The sequence below is a fragment of the Coptis chinensis genome, unplaced genomic scaffold (genome assembly GCF_015680905.1).
Source record: "Coptis chinensis isolate HL-2020 unplaced genomic scaffold, ASM1568090v1 utg8131_pilon_pilon, whole genome shotgun sequence".
Taxonomy (NCBI): Eukaryota; Viridiplantae; Streptophyta; class Magnoliopsida; order Ranunculales; family Ranunculaceae; genus Coptis; species Coptis chinensis.
The window spans coordinates 6165-32260 of NW_028238185.1; the positions used below are offsets into that span (position 1 = coordinate 6165).

Sequence of the window (26096 nt, forward strand, 5' to 3'; positions counted from 1 at the left end):
GCTAAGCTTGCTACAAGTTCGGATTGTCACGATATTTTTTCTAATCCTTATCGTCTACCCAGAGATGTTAGAGGGTGTTATATGCTCAACAAGTCAGGTATCGGTAAACTGAGAGTATGAGTTGATTGTGTATAATGTTTGTTATTCATTTTATAGCGTTTATAAAGGCGTTATTTGTAATGGGGTAAGGCTTGCTACGTCCGTTCTTTTTATGATTAATAAACTGGTAGGGGTTTGCTAAACCCCCTCCCCACTGGATGCTTTTGGGGGGAAAAAAAAACTTCATAATGAAGACTACCCCTTTCTTCCTGTTAATTTCTATGTAATATATTTAGTATGGACACTAGTGGTGTTTGTAAATACCGTTTGGTGTGATTAATAATATTAGTTTGGTTACCAAAAAAAAGGTCAAAAAGTTAAAATACGATAACTACTACATCAAAACTCACTTCAAATGTATAATTCATAGCCAAGCTGTTCAAACTTTTTTATAGTGAAGCTTGTCCGCGATCCCAAACTCTTTCTCATATACAACCTGTAATTCTTAAAACCCGATATGGATAGCCAATCACTATCTAATATTCATACAAAAAACTACTCTGCCGATACTATACAATCTTAGAAATAAACTCTAAAATGTGACATGAGATTGTGAGACTAGGCTTTCAAGCTTTAAGCCCAATGATAAATATAGGTAAGAACATAAAGCAGCATCAGCGAAAAAAAGTATAGTAGACACGCAACAAAACACGTCCAAAGGGGAAAAGTTTTGCAGAAGCTTGTAAATAGACCCATCCCGAGGCAAATAATAAGCACAACAAGCACCTCAGCTGAGAAGTCCCAATCTAAGCCTCGTGCGTAAACGATTCCTAAGAACACGGACATGCCAATAATGTTGTTCATAAAAACCGCAGCGTAAATCTGCAAAAATAACAGAAAGAAAAAGTAATTTAAATTCCCTAGGTTAATGATAATCAGTACCAAAGTTTCCATTAGTTTACCAAAAAAACATTTCAGATAGTATGAATCAAGGCCCAAAATATCGATATCGATGAATATATTGGTGTACCCAAAAACTGATATATATCGGATATATCGGATTTTTTTGGTGACCAGTCCAAACTATTTAAAATATCGGAAATATCAGAAATATATTGAAAATATCATATTTATATTAAAAAATGGTCAAAAAGTCAACCAATATATATCGTAAATATCAGATATATCAATTATATCGGCAATATAAAGTTTTATATCAAAAATTCCGATATATATCGAAAAAAAAAGATTCAATATTCGGTGGATATATATCAAAAATATCGATATCGGTGTACCAATTTACCAAAATATATCGGCAATATATCGGTGATATTTTGGGCCTTGGTATGAATGAAGTGAGAATATAAGAAAAAAACCTGTATATATGTTAGAAATTACTACTAACACATAGTTGCAACAATAACTTTAACAGTTTTCTAGTTTTACACCCCCATAACTTAGACTAATTAGCTTTGCCCCTCGCCCCCAAAGTTTCATCTATAGGCTTACCCCAACCCCAAGACCACGGCAGATCCAAATCAACCCAAGTTGACTGTATTCTTCCCGCTGAAAAGACCTCAGTGCCCTTCTTCTTTTCATAGGGAAGAACACATTCAACTTGGATTTGCCGTGGTCTTAGGGGGCGGGGAGTGTTAAACTAGAAAACCGTAACTTTAAAGTTCAAATATTAGCGAATTTTCAAAAGAATTAGCACATCAAACTAAGTACTGAATCAGCGAAAATAACTTCTGTAATCTAGAAAAAAGTTTGGTATTGAGGAACATATATACCTCTGAAAGTGTTAAAGAAGCAGATTTTTGTTTTTTCTGCCGTATGGATGTAATGGCTGAAATCGCCCTTCTGTAGTTGACAGCTATTGGCACCATAGTATAGGAGATGAACATGGAAGGAATGTTTGCAGCACTCGAGAAGCCAACAACAGATTTTATTAGAGGTGTTGAAAATACAGCTATAATGGAAGTACCTAACAACAACAGGGATGCAGCTTTAAGGTACTTCCAAAAAATATTCTTGACAAAATGTGCATTTTGATTCTCTTGGTTGCTCAACAGATTCTGGCCAGTTCCTGTTTCCTACAGATGTAATACTGAAATTGTCACACAGAAATGTGAAGAACTTCTATACGAGATGTAGACAATGATACTTTACCTTAGAAGAATCATAACAAAGCTTCTGCCGTTGTTTAAATTTCGTATCCTTCAATTTCTTACTATCAATAAGCCATTTTGAGATTCCTTCAACAAACTCCTTCTCATGAATCTGACCGTCACCAGAAGCATCAATTTCATTCAGTACCAGTTCCACAAAATCTTCCTCCATTACAAATACAAACTGAATCCCAAGTATCAGTCTTTTAAGTTCATCAGATGTTATATTCGCATCGCCGTTCTGGTCCATTGTTTGAAATAGCCTATATTATGTAAGGGAGATTGATCAGGTCAGGTAACAATACAACATCTAGAACTTCACGACTTCTGTCAATCACAAAGCTAGACAAGAAACATACTTTTTTATACTCGGTACATCTGGTTCTCCATCATTGCTAACTAGTTTCTGAAGTAATTTGTTCTGAACAAATTTGTGCATCACATATTCCAGACCTCTGTTCTGAATATCAGGTTCGAAGACCTACACCAGTATTCCGGAACACTGTTAATCACTATCATGATAAACTATGAAGACAATGCTAAAATACAACTCAAGTTCTGTTTTTAGTGTTTTGCACGTAGAAGTGAAGTAAAACTCTGACTGTCTTAGCAGCAACATCGGCAATGGCAAGTAGAAAACCAGATAGCATTCTACCGCTGATAGATAGAATAAGCAGCTAACCTGATCTGACATGAATCAGGAAATACTTAGATATGTTTAACTCGCACAAAGAAATGGAATACCTGATAGAAGATGAACAAACACAGGAACGTTAAGGAAACGATTAGAGCAATTAGCTGCGCTACCCGTCCCCCAGAAGATGTACCAAAGACATGAGATAACTGCACAATTATAAACGGAATTGTGGACATCGTCATGATCCTTGCGAAGTAACGAGTCTCGAGGTCAGTAGTAAGCCCAGAACCTGGAAATGAAAACGAGAAATTTAATAAATTATATTTAGAGTATCTATACTAGTAATGTATATTAGTCTTTCTCTACAAGTCCAACTTTCATCGAAAATTATATAGCATACATTTGATGAAGTAAATTTTACTGAAACCACCAATATTTATGTCTTGAAAATGATCTTCAGCAAAGACAGAGAACCCCTTGGAAACACATTGTTACACATATCCAACCCTTACTGACAGCATGCTTTTAAACTAAACCAATAAGAGGGAGAATCATTTTGGTTGTCACGTTTTGAGAAAATAAAAGAAACAGGAAACACTAACCTTTATCCTTGGGTAGTTAAGGTAGTTTATGATCTAATGCTAAATTGCTAAGGCACCATGAACTTTTCAAGAAATGCAGAGTGAGTCGTTGGCCATTCTCACTATTGCAGTGATTGTCAGTAAATGTGAACTGTGAAGCATTGTGCAAAGCCCTCACTATTTATGAAATAGTTGGAGACTGATCATAGGATAATTACTAATGCGGACAACTTCACTGAAAAATTCACTCGTAAAGAAGATAATACTAATCATACTAATCTTGAATAGATTTAGGGAGCAAAAGAAGTAAACAAACCAAGAAACTTCATCGATTTTTCAGCTTTGGTATCGAATAACTTCAGAGTTACTGAAAGATCCACTCTTCCAGCAACAATACATATTCCCCATAGTAATGATAAAAGCAGAACAGTTGATCCAACAAATATGCGTACTCCACTCACCACCTGAGCTTGAGCTGTTTCTTTACTTCCAAAAACTCCAGATGCTACAAAACAACACAGAGCATAATCAGTCATTAATAATCAATTCATACATGGGAAATTACGCTGAGTGCTAAGGAAATGATAAGCCTTGGGCTAAATTCGTGACCTTGGGAGCTAATTAAAACCATAGTCTGTGACTGAAGTGAGCTATCATGTAAAAAAACACAGAAGTCGCCATAACATCCAACTAAATATTATTCTTCATAAATTAGCATCAAACTGCTCGACCTTTATTATATAGAGGTACCTTGTCTTTTAAGATGATTTTTTTTTTTTGCTTTTTGATAATCTGGTGTTACTGCTGAGGTTCTGTAACACATACTACTGCCTTCTTAAAAAGGTCACTATCTTGGACCATTTATCCTTAAAATTGAGTGTTGTTACAGACAAATATAGATAATTACACTCTAAATTGGCCATGTCCAGATAGAAAAAGGATAATAATTAAGGCTATATGTCGTGATCAGTGCAACAAATCCAGTACAGTATCAGAAGATTTATATATCATGATTGGACATCCAACTAGGTTTGGCACCCCAGAGCGTGCAACATGATTAACACAATTTCCTTGGAAATATAACCTCTAGACAAACTAAATATACTAGTGTTACCAAGGGGATACTACCTGTTGGTGGAGTTCCAAGAATAAATACAAATTTCATACTGAAACAATTGAAAAAAAAAATATTCCGGGCAGTTCATCTGAACACTATGTATAATGTGTTGAGGATCTTAAGTACAAATATCAGTTTTTCTTAATATTTACGGAATATATGGTTAATAGGACTACTAAGATCGGAAATTAAAAGTTGAAATTGAACTCACCAAAGGCTAGGGTGGCGCCTGGAAGTGCGCCAAGGATACGGAATGCACTGGCTCCAACGATACCTGGTCCGAGTTGGCTGAGAATTATTTCACTTCCAACTGCAACATAATTGTTCCCAAGGTATAGCAGGTAGTTATACAGAAGAACAAGAAGAAGCTGTCCCCAAAGATTCTTCGCACAAGGCAAGACTCCATATAATGGTTCACAAGTCACATAAGAAGTTGTGGGATTGAGTAAGCTGTTAGGAGAATGGTTAACATGATTAAGCCCATCAGAGACCAATTCAGAAGAAAATTTTTTTTGGACAAGATCACTGGATCCCATGCCTATTACTAGAAAAAGAACCATAATGAACGAAATGAATTTCTCCATCTTCTGAGCCGCACAGAAGATGGATTTTTGGACACTGCAGTTCTATAGGACAGTGGAACTTATAAAGAAGAACATGATCATTAAATACTAGGAATTTAGAAGTTTAAGAAAGTTCGACGTCAAAGAATTATAAAATATAGCATTTCTCAAGATTCAATTCACATTAATGTAATGCCACTAAGATGTATCTTGTACGTAATGAGGAGGCTGGTTGCTACATAAGAACAAAGGTATAACTATTAGTGGTTATAGAATGTGCCATTGTACGCTCCCTCTATTTTAAATTACCAAGTTGCTTTGAATTGCTGAAATTCCCAGGTAATTTCTCGTTGGTTGAAGATTCTTGACTATAATAGGTGAAACTTCAAAATTAGTAGAATATCAAGACCTCAAGTATGGTGGGGCTTGCCTTGTGTTCATACGTACCAAACAAACTTATGGATGTTTAACACTTTCTGCTTCATAAGTTTTTGTAGTACTACATTTTTTCTGTATTCTTTCTTTTTTGCTGAAATGTGGCTCTGTGCCTTAAGTTCTGGTCATTGATTTTGGTTGAATGGCAGTATAATCTGATAGAATTCCTACCATTAAGTGACCTGTTCACCATGACCAGGTCATCACAGCTGTCAATAGATCCAGTTTTAGTTATAACTATATCTCAAGATTTATGCAACAACATCTCAGCTGTAATATACCTCTTATCACTATATTTGCCCTGTAGCAGATATATTGAAGGGAAATATCATACTCTGATTGATTTTCATGATATCAGAGTTTGATTAGAAAAGGTTTCACCTTCAAATCATTCGAGGTGAAATAGAGAAGTACGGTCCCACTTGTGTTTATATCCAGCGTGTTTCGCCAACTAAGAGAAGAGAGACTTACTATAACATTAATAATTACAAATCAGACAAACAAAGTTATTCACATGTACCAAACAAATAATCTATAGATGCATGTTTATACTTGCATTTGACTCTGTTTATTCATTAATTTTAGTACGTAGTAGTTCCTTCTTAACCAGTGTGATTATAGCCCACTTCTGCACTTCATTGGAAAATATAGAAAAATTAGTATTCTAAACCGCGGTCTTTATGGTTGTACGTGTTATGTTTGTTACGTTTCTCTTGTCAGAGACCAAATGCAAATATAAAATACAAGCCAAGTGATGTAACAATCGAACTTTCACTAGGGTCTTTTTTCAAGAAAAGACTATGCTGTGCTTGTTCGATTTGCAAAGTTGGAAACTTTCCTGGCAAATTTTAACTCAAAGATGACTCTACGAATTGCATGAAATGTCAGTTCAGCCAGCAGAATTCACAAAAAGATATGCAAATATATTGAAGGTAGCAAGGCTTAGTGTGTTTCCATCTTCTATGTTAGGATTTTGGTGGTGGAACCACTCCTCAAGTCCTTGACTGGCGAGGAGGCTTACCAACACAGATCTTCACATCTGTATAAATAATCTTACTGCAAGATTGATTCTTCGAAAAGGGATAGGCGCCGATCCGGTTTTTCCTACATATCCAAGCTGTTCCTACAATCCTTATGAAACAATATGTAATATACCATTTCACACTACAAAGCAAATTACTAATTAGCATTCATTAACAGGAGCGGTCATAAATTTGTCTGTCCAATACAACTACAGAAATAAATACGTGTACAAAATAAATATACATCAAAAGAATGCAGTGCGACATTATACACAACTTGGCCAGTTGGCCTGGGGGTTAAGTAACATGAAGAAACAAGAGAACAAGACATCTCGAGATATTTTGATCATTATACAACACTTAACAGGATTGTTGCTCCCTCACCTTTTCTCATTCTTCATTCTCTGTCGACTAACTTCGCTCAAATTACAATTTCACGTCTCAAGCCCATCCATACATATAGGTAAGGACATAGACCAGCATCAGAGAAAACGGGTATAACAGATAAGCAATAAAACAAGACCAAAGTGGAAAGGTATTGCAGAAGCTCGTAAATAGACCCATGACAATGCAAACGATAAGAACAACGATCACTTCAGCTGAGAAATTCCATGTCAAACCTCGGGCATAAATGATTCCTAAGAATATGGATACGCCGATAATGTGGTTCATAAAAACTGCTGTGTAAATCTGCAGAAACAATTAATAAATATATCAAGAAATTAAAGAACAAACATATCTTATATTCATTTTATCTTAAATAAAGTCACTTTATTTTCTGCAATAGTGAATTGTTTGATTTGAGGAACATACCTCAGAAAGTGTTAAAGAAGCAGATTGTTTTATCCGCTCCTGGATTAATGTAATGGCTGTACGTGCAGTTCTGTAGTTAACAGCTAGCGGCACCAAGGTAAAAGAGATGAAGATAGAAGGAACATTCGCAGCTTGAGAAGCCAACAACTGCTACTATTAGAGGTCTTGAAAGTAGAGCTAGAATACAAATCCCTATCAACAATAGTGATGCAGCTTCAATGCATGACCAAAATAAATTATCGACCGCTTTTACACTGTCAGTTTTTTCAGTCTCTTGGTTCATCAACAAGGGTTGTTCTTCCCCTGCTTCCTGCATATGAAATGATGAAAGTGTCATCACCACATACAAAATTGAAAGACTTCTACATAACATGTATACTATGACGTAATTTACCTCAGAAGAGTCATTCTGAAGGTGCCACTGGCGACGAATTTTCTTACTACTTGATTTCCTACTGTCAGAGAGCCATTTTGAGATAACTCTAACAAACTCCTCCTCATCAACATGACCATCGCCAGAAAAATTAATTTTATTGAACACCATCTCTGCAAAGTTTTCCGTATTCACTCCTTCTTCCTGAAATTGGATCCCTAGCATCAAACCTTTCAGTTCAGCAGCTGTCACATATCGTTATTCTGGTCGAACTTCTTAAACATACTGCAAGATGTAGGGAAGACTTGTTACGGACAGCAGACTATACAAGTTCATAATATGTAACCAAGCCAAGAAACTGACTCTCTTATAATTGCTAGATTAGGTTCTCCATCAACAGTAAGGAATTTCTTTAAGAAATTGTTGTCAACAAACTTATGCATCATATATTCAAGTCTTCTGTTCTGAATCCATGGTTGAAAGACCTGCACCAATATTAAGAAATTCTTGTTACCGGTTGTTAGTATCATATGGTCATATGGTACACGAGAATAACGCTAAATTACAATTTCCTGTTTGATTGATGTTCTATAAGTGGATCAAAGTGCGAAAAACATTAGTGAAACAATTTAGAATGCGAACTAATCAGACTTTACCATCGGAATGCTCCCAATATATGCTTAGATATTTTCCATTTCAGTGGTATTAAATAAATAAAGGAGCGGTCCAGCTAACCACTTTACGCTATAGTATGTACGTAGTTTGTACTCTTTATGACAGGAATCAGGAAAACTTAGAACTGTTTGGTGCCCATGAATAAAAATGAATACCTGATAGACGCAGTATATACATAGGAATGACAAGGAAACTACGAGAGCAATTAAAGTTGCTACAGAGTGACCAGAAGATGAACCCAGGACGTGTGGTAACTCGGCAATTATAAATGGGATGGTTGACAAAAGCATGATCCTTGCGGTATAACGAGTTTCAGGATCAGTAGTAACGCCAGAGCCTGAAAAGTTAAGGAATTTCAACATTACCAACTTTAACTTAATATGTGAGACACAGAACAAATCCTAATCAAATTAATCGCATATTGCTAGGATCATTATGTACATTTCTCTTGATGCTGCTGAACAATATTTCCAAAGAGTGCTACTGAACAATAATTGATAATATCTCAAGTATAGTATCAACTAATCTTTGAACTATAATAAGACAAGTTTTTAACGTTTTTGAATATATTCAGGAAAGGAGACAAATGTACGAACCAATAAAGTCTAATGGTTTTGCAGCTTTGTCCAATGAACTGAGCTCCTTTGAGATATCAACCTTGCCAACAACAACACACGTTCCCCAAAGTAATGTTAGCAGCAGCACAGTTGATCCAGCAAGTGCAGCCACTCCACTCACTACCAGAGCTTGAGCCGTTTCTGTACTTCCTGAAATTCCAGATGCTGAGACACAAAGAAGTAACTAAGTCAGTTATTGATTAATTTATTCTGGAAATGGACACTGATCCCTGATCCTGATCAAACTAGAGTAGCCTAGGCCACCTTCCGAAGCAACAATTTGGTTCGGTCAAATATGTCAACACTGTGAGTAGATTCGAACCTAAATGATTTTGCAGACCATATATATAAAGTTATGAAAAATAAATAAAAAAAGAAATTCAGAATAAACTGAAGAAGGAAGGATAAAATACACGTTTGCACAGTTAAGAAACTTTAAGTTACCCATAGGACCAACTTTATCAATGCAAAGAGCTGGATGCACGGACAATGAGTTGAAGATAGTAACTATAGAGATATAACAATTGTGTTCAAACACCAATTCATCGAAAAATATCAAAGAAAAAAAGTTGTATCGGAATGAAATCTTACCAAGAACTATGGTGGCCCCAGGAAGTGCGCCAAGGATATGGAAAGCACTTGCTCCAAAAATACCTGGTCCAAGAATCCTGAAAAGAAGTTCGCTGCCACTTGTAATATATGTGTCGCCAAGGTATAGCAGGAACTCATATACAACAATGAGGAATAGCTCTCCCCAAAGATTTGGTGCACAAGGCAAGAATCCATAATAAGGTTCACAAGTCACAGGTGTAGTTATGGGGTTGAGTGAGAGGTAAGGGGTTTGATCAACATGAGTGCTGAGGCCATCAGAAACCAATTCAGAAGTAGAGTTTGTATTGATAAAACGACTAAACCCTATGTTCAGTACTAAGAAGAGAACCAAAATGAAAAATGAGAGTTTCTCCATATCTCAAAAGTCAGAAAGAAGACAATGTATGTGCAGGTTTATAGTTGTGAGGATTATTTATAATGATGACAGTACCTAAGAGGAAACACTTGATGAAATAAAGAAAAGTTCAATTTGGGTTGCTATGGGAAAAAAGAGAATGTTCAACTTCGAAGAGTTCCAACAGCAGAAGTATCATTTGATCTAGAGTATTGTAATACTAGTTAGCAGGCCAATTACAACAAAACAAAATTGAGCTTTTAGAATCACAAATGGCAAAATCATGGATAGTTGACTTGTATAAGAGTTCATTTTAATATTGTAACGTGCAGTGTACAAAATTGGCCTGGGGTTGTACATATCAAATACACGTATATTCTACTTGGAAGTTTCGTATTTTAATAACAGACAAAATGACATACAATTCTTAAGACCTTGTCACAGCTGGGCATGAAGATGGCTTTCCATGAATATCTACTATTTTCACCTTGATAACGCGTTTACATTTTCGACACGTGCATTATATGAAATCTATAACATGCGGTGGAAAAATAAATGAAGAAACAATCCAAATGATCGCGACACGAGGATTTTTTCTAAGGGTGGTACTAAATAAATTCGAGTAAATGATAGAAGTTTACAAAGCTTTCAGTAATACTTGTAGACTAGTAGAAGTTGTAATCTGAAAATCTGCTCTTTTTCAGGCTATCCATGCGTCTTTCAAGCAAAATGTTGCCAGTCATAATAGCCCTCTCCTTCTCCCCATTTTTGCAGCAAGAAGATCAATAATGTTCTCTTTTAATAAGTGTTAACTATGATACCACCCAAATTATCGCACCAGATGTTAACTGATTCGAATTGGTATTTAACTCATTGGACGTTTGACATTCACTTTTAATAATCTGAGTATGACGAGCATGAAACGTGCATCCATGGATATGAAATTATGTTAACGGATACGAGACTGCTTGTGTCCCAAATCCCAATCAAGCTGTCATGGTGTCATGGACTCGTTCCCGTATATTTCGGCATTATTTTTCTCATCTGGATTATCAAAATGAGCGCCGTATTGACCACCCACTTTATTTATTTGGCACCTCTTTTGCTAAAAGGGTAGAACAATAATGGTTATTTCTTATATGTCTTTTTACACCTACATGCCCGATAGTTTTATGACATTGTGTTACTGTGAGATTGCACAATCCACGGCATCGGGTTGCCATGAGATCTCATATCCCGGGAGTTGTCGTTGAGGATTTTTTTTTTTTTTTTTTTTTTTTTTTTTTTTTTTTCAAATTTTAAACACACGACATCGGATACCTCATTTTATTCTTTAGAACTTCTTTATACACTCCAAGAACAACACCAAAATCATGAAAAAAAAAATGTGCAATCAAAGTATCGTTTTGCTATCTCGTGGCAAATTTTTTCATACGCTAGCTATAAGAAAAATTTGTGATTAAATTAATAAATAAAAGTTTTGATAATTAACACAAGCAAATACTTTATTTTGGTGAACACAGTCATCTCGCGGCAACTGATTTTTTTTATGGTGGCTATCAAAAATAATTTAAAACAAAAAAAGACCCATGACAACAACCTTTCGTGAATTTGCCATCTCGCAACAACTCCTTGTTGTGGGCATTACCTTAATTTTCACGGCAATTTCTTGTCGTGGGTAATTTTTTTAATGTTTTTTGTTTCAAATTTAAATTGTTATGTGCGCTTGTTGTCAAAGTTTACAAGATTGAACAAGATTTTAGATACGAGTTGAGCGTCAGAGTTTTCTTATTTTGTATGTTTTTTGTTTGAGTATTTTTATGTGTAAAGAACTAAATGACTACTATGTGTTCCTAAACCTATTCGCTAACGATTAAGGGCGCTGACAAAATAACTAATCATACATTTCCCATGTAATAGAAATAGAATAAAAAATTAAATTCCCAATGCCAATAACAAAGTACATACTTAGGCCGAGTCCAATGGCTCTCTATCCCTTTAAAAGTAGAGCTAAAGTCAACAGATTTTACTCTCTATCATTAATTTCCTCTTATATAGAGAGTAAAATAGAGATAGAGTAAAATCCTTTGTATATATACATAGAAAAATAATGATAGAGAGTAAAATATGTTGACTTTAGCTCTATTTTGTTGACTTTAGCTCTACTTTATTGACTTTAACACTCCTTTTAAAAGGCTAGGGAGCCATTGGACTCAGCCTTAGCAGTGGAAAATGCTCCCAGTGACCCATATCAGCCTTAGCAGTGGAAAGTTTGCAAAGCAGTGGAAAAGGCATTAGTACGGTTGGTTTTATCCTCCCTGGGATGGATTCATGGATCAGAACCAGTTTTGCTGCAAGTTATTATATGTTCAGAAGTATGTAAAAAGGTAATGATATTCAATACAAGATTTTCCCCTCTACTACTACGTTATACCCTTATCATCCTTGTACAAACTGACAAATGAGAGTTCCTAACAGGATAGGTGGAAAAAAGGAGACAGGATTCCATGTTCTTCTGTGTGAATTTCCCTTTGTATGGAACTACCCTTTTAAGCACGGCACTGGGCGCAAAGAGATCTGAATATCTCTTGTGAGTTTTGGGCGCAACCCAGTTGCTAAATTCTTAAAACTGTAATCCCTCCAATGGTTCTTCCTTGACAAGTTTTTTCTTAACAGTGGTTAGGGGCAAACATAGCCCAGAACTGCATCTGGTCTCTGCTCTAGTTCTTCATTTGGAGTGTGGACTAAAGCACTCTCACCATTTGAGGAAGTGGGGAGACTACAATAATGACGTCTATCCTACAATACTATTCACATGACCCTTCAAGTATCATGGATGGACAGTGAACAAAGTCCCTTCAACCCTATGTGTATATTCCAGATCACTCAATAAAGAGTTTGAATGACAGTAATCATCCAGTCATCAAGTTCTTGTTAAACTGCATACCACAAAAATCTCTCTTAAGGAAAGCAATCCGATTAACACCCACCAGACCGATCTTGAAGTATGCAACATTTTTGAGTTTACAATGTGTATTTGGTGTCCAAAGAGAAGACAAATATTCCCTATTTCTTTTTTCACATAAAAACAAAGAATAGATTACTAAATATGAAGTAGACAAATGAAACGATATAAAAGGTAAATCGAGAACTGAACAAAGATTCAATATGATAATAGAGATACCTTCTTGGCCCCTAACGGGGTTTAAAAATCCAACCATTTATGTAGTAGAAAATCTGTCATTGGGGAGATAATCCCATCAGGTGTGCATTCATTTATCCAAAATGTTTACAAACTACACTCCATTACATCGCCATTGCCCCAAAATTTGGATCCCTTTCTTTATTTGAACATCTGTAAGATGGACTTCCTCCTGAAATACTTTTCAAACACACCTATCTCTGAACTCTTTACCTCCACAATCTCGGTCTCCTCCCAAACACCCATAAAATTTCAGTAATTTGTTCCTTGAAAAGCACTTCACATTAACCACACCCGATTTATTAATAAATGAGCAAACAACTATGCTAGTAGCAACATTCTCTCTTACAATCAAATTCTTGCATAGAAAACTTTCAAACCATGGATGAGATCTGTGTCAAAATTCCCCTCCTCCGTATACATACATCAACTAACTAGAGAAATCCTTTGACGTTCAAATTCTGCTAATATTCAAAATTTTCTTTTTCACATATTTTATATTAACAAACTGCTTTATTTTTTCAATTTTACAAGTGAATCGGAGGACCTTGGTAAACTCAGGATCTTGGAGTCTCGTTTTCCTTTTCATCTCTCCTGTCCAGATTCCCATATCTTCCTTGCTACGGATCATGTCATAGAGTTTTCGTTCAGTGTTTGTAAGCTCTGAATCAGTAAAGCTTTTTTTGAGATGAAATGTTCGGTTGTCGGCCCATTCTTATTTGAAAACTATTTCCCCTTCAGACCTGACTAGAATTCATAAACAAGATGAAAACTCAGATACTAGATTTTATGTGAATATAACTCATGTCATCTCATTTCTAGTAATTGTAACCTCCCACAAAGTTAATCTGATCATCTTGCTCGTACTAAATTAATACATGGTTATCTAATAAACATCATGTAAAAGAAAGCAATTTGTCAAACATATTTGAGGCATTTCTCGAACAGTTCCGCCCAAAACATTCGAAATAATATTTAAAATAAATAAGGAAAAAACGTGGCATTAGATATGTTCTAACCTTGAGACGTATGGAGAATGGATTGTGCGGTGCAAATAAAGAGAAGAAGAGAAGTTAGAGCACGCTGGTTTGGTGGTTTCAGAATTCAGAAAAGAGGAGGGGGGCTCAAAAACTTTATAAGTTTTTAGTTTTTCTTTTTTTTTAAACTGGGGTAGGGTTGGGCTGGGTCGTATCAGGCCCCTGATCTTAGGCTATTTTTAAAACAATGAATTTGATGGGGCACCTTATGGCCTACTAATGCAACTGAAATTTGACCATTGTTGCAAACGATGCAAGACAAAATGCCTAACAACCAACAAACAATCCAGAACCGTGTGAAGAATGAGACAAGAAAAACCAACTTTGTTCAACAGAGTATTTAGATGGTTTTATAAGTCAGAGTAGTGAACTGATGAACAGTGATATACTTCCAAAGTTTTTTTTTTTGTTGGATCTGCCATGGCATCAAAGTGTAAGAGTATTCTTGCACATACAACAAAGATACAGTTTGGCTTCTGATACATTCGGATAATGGGACACTTTTTTTTGGGTAAAAATTCTTACGGGTGAAAATTAACTTTTAAGTTTTTAGACCGGATCTTCTACACTGACATATAAATAGTGGGGTAAGTCTTTTGATGAAATGTGATGGATCTCAATAAATATACAACACATCCAACAAAACAGACAGCTCCCGCCAAAACCATAGGGATGGGGCAATGCAGTCATTTTCTCTAACACTTGGCAAAAATATTTCACTTTCCCACCAATCCACTATAATAATACAACGATTAATAAACTAATTCCATTCAAATCAATGATTATTAGTCCACGCTTTTGCTTAGATCATCACCTAAGCAATCAACAGCTTTAGCCGGCAATTTAATCTCTCTCTCATCTAAGCCGGCATCTTCTCTCTCTATCATTCTTTCTCTGTGGACAATGACCAAGAAATATGTACAATTTTCTCCACCAAACCATTTCCGATATTAAATAACTTGGTTAGAAAGTTTTCATCATTTATCGACGCGTCTTATACACTTTAAATATTTAATAGCGCTTCGGGATATTATGTCTTCAACAAAGTGAGTCGTATTTGAATTATAAGCTCAAGTGTTTACATTGAGTTTATTCTTTTTATGAACAAGAGATTCTGGATAAAATAACTTCCTGCTGTTCTGTTTCTTCAAGATAATTGAATTTTTTAGTACTTCATTTGAATTCAATGTCAAGATGGATATTCTGTTTTTTATTCTTTGCCTTCGTTTACACTATTACTTTAGTGCTTATTTAGCTCTTAGGAATTCAGCCTAATCGCGCTGATATTCGATCTAGTAATTTCTTGTTTGAAAGCGAGCTATAGACTAATATTCACTTTGGTGCTAGTTGAACGAAATTTTCTTGACTCTCAAGTCTCAACTTAAACGAATTCTCAGTTTTCTTGTCCATCACTATATTCGTTCTGAGTCTAGGTTTTAAGTTCATCTTTCAAACTTTAAAATACTGATATTAGAGATAGCTTTAGACTACTTATTTATCTTCAGATTATTTGCAACTAGCGGTGTTCATATAAACTATTGAACGAGTTAATTTTACACAAGAATCTTATATAGACTTAATTTTGTATGCTAGTTGAGGGATTTGGTTTTCACTAGTTGGAACAAACATGGCTGGGCACTACAAGATCTCCATGGACCAGAAGGACATTGTGAAGCCCTTGATTGCAGCAGTAGGAAGTTTCATTCAAGACAGGTTGATCAACAAGGAACAAAGACTCTTACATAAAGAACAATGTGCAGAGAGACTAGCAGCTGAAGATGGAAGCTGTGGTAGGGATGGTGAAGTCCGTTATTCTGACCAGGCAGTCCTGGCTAATTTGGACTGGGGAATTGATGCTCTAGAAGAAGCGATCAACACATCTAATGTTGAAACAAAGCTTGCTAGGTTAGACTACGCAGAGAAAATGTTGCAGGTGTGTGCAATGTTGAACTCTAGGCAGAAAACAGCTGGAGTACCTAACTTTTACCTTTCTGCTTGGTCTCACCTCTACCTCGCATTCCTTTGGAAACTGCGAAACAATGTCAGGAATTCTGTTCTTCACATTCTTGAGATGTTTATTGTTGATCCATTTTTCTCAAGGATCGACTTTGCTCCTGAGCTATGGAAAACTATGTTTCTTCCACACATGAGCTCTATTGTCGGATGGTACTCAGAGTCAAGACATAGGCTTGTGATGGAAGTGATACCTGATTCTAATGACTTGTCCTTTACAGCTGATTTCGATCAGTTCTTCAATGAGTCCATAATCTTTTCTATGAGGCCTGATCAAGCAGAGAAGCTACAAAAATTGGAGCAGGTTTACGGACAATCTTTGGATGATAACACCAAGCTATACGCGAAATACTACAAGGATTGCATGAACTCTGATGCCACAGTAAGCAAGAAGGTGGCTCCGATGCTTCCAATTGCTGAGCCACCTATGACACCGTTGCATGAGGTTAGTCGGTCCATTCCAGATTTCGTGAAATTCGGGCCTATCTTGCCCAAGAGTGCTGGCTTTTCTCCATTTCTGAATAAAGGTGATGAAAAAGATTGTTGCAGGTTAGTACTCTTCAATCTTGAGTTTTTGATTGAGCTTTTGATACTCTGAGCCCCTTAATAAGATTGAGATTTATGTTTTATCGAATGTTCCTTTTCCCTTGAGCTAATGACTTTTGGCTCTCTTGACAAGCAGACCAAACACAATTCCAAGCCCTATTGAAGAACTGGAGGAATCTGCCAAATGGAGTCCTAAAGTAATGTTGAATTTGTCGTTTGAACATTAAAGTAGTTTCTTTTAAGCGTGAAGTAATTGGAATCATTTTTCTTTTGCTCCTTTCTAGGCTATTTGATGCAAAAATGTGTAAATATTCTCTTATTTATCAATGTAGATGTGCTCACCTGAGGAAAATGAACGCAATTTTGGCTCTGAATATAGGGATGATGATAAGGAGTCTGAAGCTAAAACACTCAAAGCACCTCCAAATAACATGAAAATGAACGAAGGTGTTGGAAGTAGAACAAAAGTAAAACAATCAGACAAGAAGGATAGGATACATTCACCTCCACTTTTCTCTCCTCCTATAGTATCCCCTAAAACACCAAAAGCTTCAACTCCAAGCCCATCTCTGCAATGTAGAAGGGATTCCGAACCCCTCTTAGCCTTTTATCTGAACGTATAACTACTACTGTTTCTGCTTCGTTGCCTGTAACGCCTCAGTTGCTAAATGATTCAAGCATCAGTCCAGCAGATTCTGACGGCGAAACGACAGTGAGTCCCACCCACAATCATATTTAGCAATCCTAATTTGAGGACTTATCTATGGTGTAGTTAGTCTGAGCACTAATGTGTCCACGGGCCACCAACATAGTCATGAGATCTTCAATTTGTGCTTCTTTTTTTTCTCTGTCTTCTTTAGCCTTAATCTTTCACATCTCCAGGAACGGAAGAAAAGTTGCAGAAAGAATTCCAGTTTTGGAAGGACTTCAAGTTTTGGAAATAACACACAGATACTAGAGAATAGGTTAGAGTTTGATCACACAAGTTTCAAAGTTGCATATTTACATGTTAAGTAATACTTCTCTGTACTTTTATCAAATTTGACGTATGAGTGATTCCTCATCAGCAATACATGTTCTTTTGATTCTTCAGTTATCATAATGAAAGTGAAGATGAAGGAAGCCAGAGCAGCACTTCCTTCCCATCGTCAGGGAAGTTGACCCCTCTCAATCGACCACCAAAGGATTATATTTGTCCCATAACAAGCCAGCTTTTGAGTGATCCAGTCACTCTCGAAACTGGTCAAACATATGAAAGGAAAGCAATTCAAGAATGGCTGCAAAGGGGAAACACGACATGCCCCATTACCCGCCAGCCTCTCTCTGCAAATGCACTACCCAAAACCAATTATGTTCTGAAGAGACTAATAACCTCATGGAGAGATCAGTATCCTGATATTGCGCAAGAGTTTTCATACTCTGAAACTCCGAGAGCTTCAATCAGCAGCACCTCTTCTAGAGAACCTCAACTAGAGTCATATATATCAAGCGCATATAGTCGTCCAACTCCTCCGCTTGTAGATCACTGCATCATCAAAAAGAGCAACAGATTTGCAAATGGAAGACAAGCAGTGGTCTCGATGTCTCCAACTAGTGTGATAACGCAGGCTGCAGCGGAGGCAATTATAAATGGGATAAAACCATACACTTCATGCCTCTGTACTTCAGAGGACTTGCAAGAATGTGAAGCAGCCGTTTTGAAAATAGCTAGGGCATGGAAGGACTCAAAGGGTGATCCAGGCCTCCATTCCCTTCTATCCAAACCAACAGTAGTAAATGGGTTTGCCGAAATACTATTGGCTTCTGTCAACAGGGAAGTCCTTAGGACATCCGTCTATGTTCTATCTGATCTTATATTTGCAGACGAAAGAGTAGGTGAAACTCTCACCAGCGTAGATTCTGATTTTGATTGCCTGGCCGCTCTTCTGAAAAATGGTCTTGCTGAGGCCGTTGTTCTAATTTATCAGCTAAGACCTTCATATGCTCAGCTTTCTGTACAAGACCTTGTACCATCCCTTGTCCAAGTGATCTTGAACAGAACCGAGGAGTTGGATGATTTTCAATTGGTCATGAATCCCAAGGATGCTGCAGTAGCATTACTTGAACAAATTTTGATAGGGGGTGATGAAAACAGCCGATCACTCAATGCATTGGGCGTCATTTCCACCAATGGACTTCCATATTTAATCAAGTGCCTGGATCGGTTTGAGGCAAGGCGATCTGTTGTGTCCATACTCTTATGTTGTATGCGCACAGATAGAAGTTCCAGAAATTTGATTGCAAGCAGAGTTCAGTTGGCCCCTGTCCTTGAACTGTTTCATTCTGGTGATGATTGTGTCAGGGGTATATGCATTGATTTTCTATCTGAGCTCGTTTGCTTGAACAGGTATACATGTATTCTCTTCTCAAGTATAGCATGCCTTTATTCTTAAGGTAGGACAAAATGTTTTAACACGCGAAATCGTAGGGCGAGGAGTTTGGCATGCCCATGACCCGAGGGCCGAGCGCGTAAGCCTCGAGCGCCCATGACATTTTCTTAATTCTGAAAATTTTCCTATTATGCAAGTATAAAGTTCTAACTTCTAAGTCGTACAAATTAAAAGTGAACAAAAAAAATCAATAAAGTGAACCAAACTTTGTGATACATCATTTATTCATAAACTTGCGATTTCAAGTTAACAATTCTTATACTCCATTTTGCAAGACATGAGAGGATCGGACATTGATTGATTAAAGAAAGTTTAAAAGTTAAAGTACTTACAAAATGTGAAGATGGTTAGTTTATTTGGTACATTGATTCTATTTAAAGTTGACGTTTACTTACATTAAAATTCAAAAGAAAAACCTGAAGAAAAAAAAAAAAAAAAAAAACTAACTGTTAACTAGTATTACCCCCTGCTAGATGTCAATTAGGATTCTCTCTAGATGGGAAATTAAGGTATTTCCCCTTTTCTAATAGGCCAATACACTAAAAAAAAAATCAAATTGGATTGACTGTGTTTTTTTTGTGTGAATTTGGGGAGGGAGAGACCCTAATGTCTCTACTGGGGGAATCCTAATTGGCTCATTTACTGGGGGTAATGCTCGTTAACCCCCCCCCAATAAAAAAACAAAGTTATGATCTAAAATTTTGCAATGGAGGCGTAGGCTTCAAGAACACCTCAGCCCTTCAGGAACATTCGTCATACATTGAAGCGTTGGCTTCCAGTGCGTAAACGCCTTACTGGACGTCTTTAGGGGCGCGCGCCTCAAACCCCTTTTAAAACAATCACAAATACCATTGGTATTTTTAACTAGAACGGTACTCCAAGATTTTAATACGGCTTTGCTTCTAAGAAAAGAAGGGAGTGGTACATCTTGGTATTTCTCGAGGCAAAAGTATCTTAACCAAAATTTCTGGAGTCAACACATTCTCTACTATACAGCAGGCAAATAATGCCTGGCGGCAACATATAAAATTTAACACTTGTAAGGTTCTTATAAGTTTTAAACGCATGCTTGGTTAGGTTTTGTTAAGTTTTCTGATGACCCTAATTGTCAAATATATACTAAATACATTGTTTTCTGGGTATATTGTAGGAGGACAATCTCTAACCAGATTTTACAGATAATCAAAGACGAAGGATCATTTAGTACTATGCACACCTTTCTTGTGTACCTCCAGATGGCTCCTATGGAGCAACAACCTGCCATTGCTGGTCTTCTTCTTCAGCTTGATCTCCTGGTCTGGCCAGTTTTCATTAATATAGCTATCATGCGAAGTTGCATCTTTCATCCCGTACATTCCTTTTACCAATCTAATTAACAGCGCGCATAATCTATTTTCAGGTTGAGCCTCGGAAGATGAGTATCTATAGAGAAGAAGCTATAGAAACACTAATTGAAGCGCTTCGAAGGAAAGCCTTCCCGATTTCTCAAATCATGGCTCTTGATGCATTTTCATCTCTTTCTGGGCGTTTAACTGCTTCAGGAAAGTCCCTTACCGAAGCCAGGTTACTAAAATCTGCAGGACTTGATCAATCTTACAACGCTTTACTAAAAGCAGAGAAACAGCCACATGAAGTTGAACAAATGGAAACAATGGTTAGCAATCCCACAATTTTTTATTCAGCCATGAGACAATTCTTTTTATTAATACTCTTTTCCAACTATGACTAAAATGCTTCCAAATAGGAAGAGGAAGAGAATGTGGCAAGGTCATGGGAGAAACGGGCGGCTTTTGTACTCTGTAACCATGAAAATGGATCTATTTTTAAGGCTTTAGAAGAATGTCTTAAGAGCAACTCCTTGGAGATGGCAAAGTCATGCCTTGTGATTGCTACATGGCTCACCCACATGCTCACTAATCTTCCCGATACTGGTGTAAGAGATACGGCACGCAACTGTTTGCTTGACCAGTTTATAAACGTTCTCCAATCATCGAGAAACCTTGAGGAGAAGGCTCTCGCTACTGTGGCTTTGAGAAGCTTCATTGATGACCAGGGTAAGTCTTAAAGGTTGAATCATGTTATTTAGCTACGCAATCTAGTATCTAAATCTAATGAGTTTAATTGTGCCTAAAATGTTTCCAGATGCCCTTAAAGAACTTGGAGCATATGCAAAGACCATATGCAAATCCCTGAGGAAGCTTAAGAGGAGTTCAGTGGTGGTCACAGATATATTAAAAGCACTAATGAATTTGACCTCCATCAATGCAGTGAGTGAACATGCTTAATTCGTAGTGATAGATATTTGTCATCGATTAGCCCATACTAAAGTCTACTGTATTCCAGACAGAGCTTTGGTCCTGTGCTGAAGTAACTGAGATTGATTCAGGGAGCAATGGTGAAGTTCTTTCCCTGGTTCATCTAAAAGGCCGGGTATTTAGCAGCCATTCTGATGGAACTATAAAGGTATGCTGAGTATTATAGCCTCCATTTCAGAACACATATTTCATCGAAACAACAATGGTACATGAAGGGTCGACTTTGAAAAATTCGTTGTCCTAGGACATATTACCACGAAAATGAGATCAAATTGAAATGGTTTCAAAACAAAAATATAAATTATTTAAAATGAAACTGGATTGGTGAAACTCTTTTACTCTGGATTGGATGTGCATCTTTGTCATTTTGGTAGCTGCTTCAGCTGCTGTGTTCTCTGGCTTCTTGTTTTTAATTAGACAACGGTTTAATTTCAGTATACAATATACATTCTAGATGAATCTCCTAAAGTTAGACCATCAGATGCTTAGGGTAGACATTTTAGATGAATCGCCAAAAGTTAGACCGTTAGATGCTCAACTAAAGATCATGCTAAATAAGTTGCTAAGTGGAATAAATTGTTGTTTTAAATGTAGGTATGGGATGCTGGGAAGAGGGTATTGCGACTGATTCAAGAAACTCGCGAGCATAAAAAGGCAGTCACATGTCTGTCTATTCCCTCATCGGGGGACAAGCTATACAGTGGTTCACTAGACAGAACAATTCGAGTAAGTAGTTCCGTATAATGTTATTATCCCACATAAGATCCAGAATACTATGAATGAACTGCTGGCCGTGGAAGCCTATAATATGTCAAATTTAGTCACATTATGTATAAAATTCTATCAACAATAACATTCTCCTAAAATTACTAGTTTGTTTGTGACATACAGCAATTTGAACAGTCATAAAATGAACTCGCCTACAAAATATATTTCCTTTTACCTTGTATGAATTGCCCATCCTATCTGGAGTTCTTGCCAATTGACACTTGATCTGCTTAACATACACGGGAAAATATTTGCCTGTTAAGCACTAATTAAGCATCTTTCATTTATAGGTATGGGCTATCAAATCAGAAGAAATTCACTGTACCCAGGTTCACGAGGTGAAAGATGCAGTACACGTGTTGGCAGCTAATACAAGCTTTGCATGCTTTGCTTCTCAAGGAACTGGGGTTAAGGTCAATCAGCATCTGGATGTTTTCTGAAAAAACGGAACAACAAATATTGTATTTTCACATATTCATTGGATCTCTGTTTATATATGGTCACAGATATATAACTGGACTGGAGTTCCAAAGCACATAAACTTCAACAAGTCTGTTAAGTGCCTCACCATCATGGACAAAAAGTTATACTGTGGATGCACTGGTTACACCATCCAGGTAATATAGACAGCAATTAGTAAAGAACTAAAGATTATCAGTTTCTTCATTGTTGTTTCACTGCCTTTATTTAATTTAACCCTTCAAGGTTTTCTACTATTCAATTCTATTTTTTCCTGTACAAAATCTCACTGCATATAGAATAAACTTGAGGAGAGATTTATTATCTCTGGAATAGTATGAATGTCTGACCTCTAATCCTCTATAAACACTGAAACATAAATGTGATGCATGGCAGAAGGTGGATTTGATCAAAGGCACATCAACTACATTCTTCTCTGGGACGAAAAAGCTGTTGGGGAAGCAGATTATACACTCACTTTGTATTCGTGATGGTTTTCTCTTTGCTGGTGGTTCTTCAGTTGATGGGATAGCAGGAAAGGTATGCCGTCATACTAGATTGTCGAAGGCCTCATTACGAATTGCTGAAAGTTATTTTTAGCTTTTATTTCCCTTCCAAGCTCATAGCTGAAGATCAATTACTTGATTCTTGCATGAGAAAGTGCAGTCCAAAAATGTGGTTATAACTTATAACAACTTAACAAACATCATATTCAGTTATTCACACAGTCACAGGTCATGAGTTTAAGAAAAGAAGCCGCAAATCACAATTCTAACTCTGCCATGAAAGGCATGAATTAATAAATTTTTGCATAAACCTTCCACTATTGTTGCACGAGCACCATTAATAAATTACCTTACATCCATGAATCTAAATTCTCATATATACAAATTACCTTGAAGGTGTTTTCCCTCTCTACCGGGGCGGCAATTCGGTCATTGCCAACAGGATTCGATATTAACTGCATTGCCGTCAACAATTATTTTGTATTTACTGGAACCAAATGTGGCGTTATCGATGTCTGTCTGAGAGAACGGCTTATTAGAGTTGGTTCACTCAGGATAAGTGGTGCGGGAAACACAAGAGTTACGTCTTTAACATCAGATTCAGATGGAGATATGCTCTTTGCTGGTTCTTCCGATGGCAAGATCCAGGTTTGACACGCAACACTCGAGTATAACTTTGACATTTCTATTCATGATACTTCTTGATTCTAACTTGAGTTCTTCGACTATGGATTTGCAGGCCTGGGCTCTGGACTAAGAGGTACATTGCCACACCGGAAATTAACAGTTGAAAATTGTAAATAATGTAATTTTTTAGCCCAATATGCAAATTACTCGATGATTTGCCACTAAAATAAATCAGTGTAGCTTAGAATGAGATTCAAAAAGGTAATACTAGTAGGTTAATTTCTTTACACTCCTTAAATTACGAATAGTAGCATTAATGCACGTGCTCTACACGTGGATGTTAAAAAAGACTTTATAAAGGGAATGTGATCATATATAGTTCAGTATTTAAAACTTAAGAAGACCTTTTTTTTATGATTACAAATGATTTTGATTCGTGATAGGACTAATACTTACTTACACATGTCCCATTAATGCATTTAATATGAAAATTGTAAAAAAGGGTTTTACGAAAACTAGGTAGAGTTAGTTAGATAAAAGCCCTCTGTATATGCACGTAACTTATACTAAACCACAGGCTATAAATGGAAAGTAAAAAATAAATTACAATGTTGTCCCCTTGTTCGCCAACATTTTTTGTTTTGTCTCAACATGTAGTAAGGGTTTTTTATAAATTTTTATTTATTAGAAAATTGATCAGACAATTGGATTATCATATTTTGCAGTGTAATAAACAATTACATTCTAACACTACTTCAAAGCTGATTTTTTTTTTTTTTTTAACAAACATCTACTCGGTAAAAAAAAATGATGGAAGATCACTAAGATATTGGTGTAGCTCAATAAAACTAACTACACCATTTTTTTCATATGATTTTATGGTATTTCTAGATAACCCAAACAAACTGTTTAGCTATATGTGTTCAAATAGTATGTAATAATATATAGATATGGGTACTATCACTATCTTAAATAGTACCTTTGTATAACTCCGAACAACAATCCATTTACCCAATGCCGTCAGATGAGTCTCAAGTTTTCTTCCTACCACAATCCGTTTTCTAAAGGGAATGTGATTATATATAACGTTCATTATTTAAAAGTAAAGAAGACCTTTTTTTTTATGAAGATGCATTTTTTAGATTTACTGATAGTAGTAATAATTACTGACATGTGTTGCATTAATGTATTTAAAATGGAAATTGTGAACAGGTGTCTTACAGAAGAAGTAAGTATTTCAATAACAAAACATATTGGCTAAAAAATGTAATGACATGGTTTAATATCTTTATTGAATTTAAAACAATGATATGTTAAACAGTAAACATACATTTGTTTAGGTCTAGACACCTAAAGCCACTTTCCATAAAAGGAGTAAAACACAAATAATTACTGTTAACAGTAAAACTTTTACTGCATCTCCAATCTCGTTTTCCTCAACATCAAATCTGTTGGACATGGTTGTTACTGTTGTTAAAGAAAAAAATAACAAAAGTTAAATAAATTAATTATACGTTAGTTTGATGCCAATTCCAACAATTATGAAGTATAACGAAATAGTATCTTTAAAAAAAAAAGCAATAGTATTGTAAAGAATGTATAGAAAATCAAACTTAGTTAAATATATATTTAAAAATGATATATATTGTGTGGGAAAAATGGCTCAACATGGTAAAGATAACGACTGGGACAAATAAGTCATCTGATTTGTTATTGTTATAATAATTAGTATTATTATGGTTATTATGAAAATTCTTATTTTCTAACTTACAATGTTTGTTTTTTTTTTTTTTTTTTTTTTTTTTTTTTTTTTTTTTTTTTTTGTAGCTTGATCTTTTAAATCAGTTAACTATTAAGTAAAAAAAAAATCGAAGGTTATGATGATCTGAAATGGAAATCGTATGAAGAAGACAGTGTAACAGACGAATAATATATTTAAGGTTGAAACGGCATAAAATAAGTGAAAAAAATTTAAGAGAAGAATTACCTGAGGGGGGTTGGTGGTTGGAATCCACGAGATGCGAGAGGTATGAATATTGTGGTTGAGTCGTTTTCTTAAGAAATTAGAGAAGAAAGAGATAAGGTTAATATGTCAAAGTTAGTCCGTGAGTTGGAGAAAGAGGGGACCGTATTTTTTTGTGTAAGTCCGTTGGAAATTTTTAATATATCGTGGGCAAAATGAATTTAATTTTTTTAAAGGAAACGCTT

At 36.0% G+C, this 26096-nt stretch overlaps 2 protein-coding genes and 1 pseudogene across 3 annotated transcripts; 1 reads left to right on the forward strand and 2 right to left on the reverse strand.

The window, feature by feature from the left end:
* Positions 1 to 431: 431 nt before the first annotated feature.
* On the reverse strand, positions 432 to 13168 carry LOC147472753 (sodium/calcium exchanger NCL1-like). Its single transcript, XM_086588300.1, has 11 exons — positions 9632 to 13168; positions 9020 to 9205; positions 8579 to 8760; positions 8087 to 8233; positions 4754 to 5168; positions 3742 to 3930; positions 2952 to 3133; positions 2567 to 2688; positions 2209 to 2470; positions 1830 to 2132; positions 432 to 921 (listed from the first exon to the last, which is right to left on the reverse strand). The coding sequence occupies exons 1-11, from the start codon at positions 10005 to 10007 to the stop codon at positions 673 to 675; spliced, it is 2613 nt and encodes an 870-aa protein (XP_086444426.1). The 5' UTR covers positions 10008 to 13168; the 3' UTR covers positions 432 to 672.
* On the reverse strand, positions 6708 to 8069 carry LOC147472754 (sodium/calcium exchanger NCL2-like; annotated as a pseudogene). Its single transcript, XR_015210700.1, has 3 exons — positions 7770 to 8069; positions 7376 to 7685; positions 6708 to 7252 (listed from the first exon to the last, which is right to left on the reverse strand). The product of XR_015210700.1 is annotated as a sodium/calcium exchanger NCL2-like (transcript).
* A 1825-nt stretch (positions 13169 to 14993) lies between the features above and the next one.
* On the forward strand, positions 14994 to 24186 carry LOC147472755 (putative E3 ubiquitin-protein ligase LIN-1). The gene is given in 18 exon segments (XM_086588302.1): positions 14994 to 15271; positions 15819 to 16787; positions 16921 to 16981; positions 17117 to 17365; positions 17368 to 17496; positions 17667 to 17749; positions 17878 to 19170; positions 20364 to 20508; positions 20613 to 20867; positions 20958 to 21267; positions 21356 to 21480; positions 21557 to 21676; positions 22123 to 22254; positions 22587 to 22709; positions 22803 to 22913; positions 23152 to 23295; positions 23658 to 23909; positions 24001 to 24186. Coding segments are annotated over 17 exon segments (4485 nt in total). The 5' UTR covers positions 14994 to 15271; positions 15819 to 15852; the 3' UTR covers positions 24019 to 24186.
* Positions 24187 to 26096: the final 1910 nt, after the last annotated feature.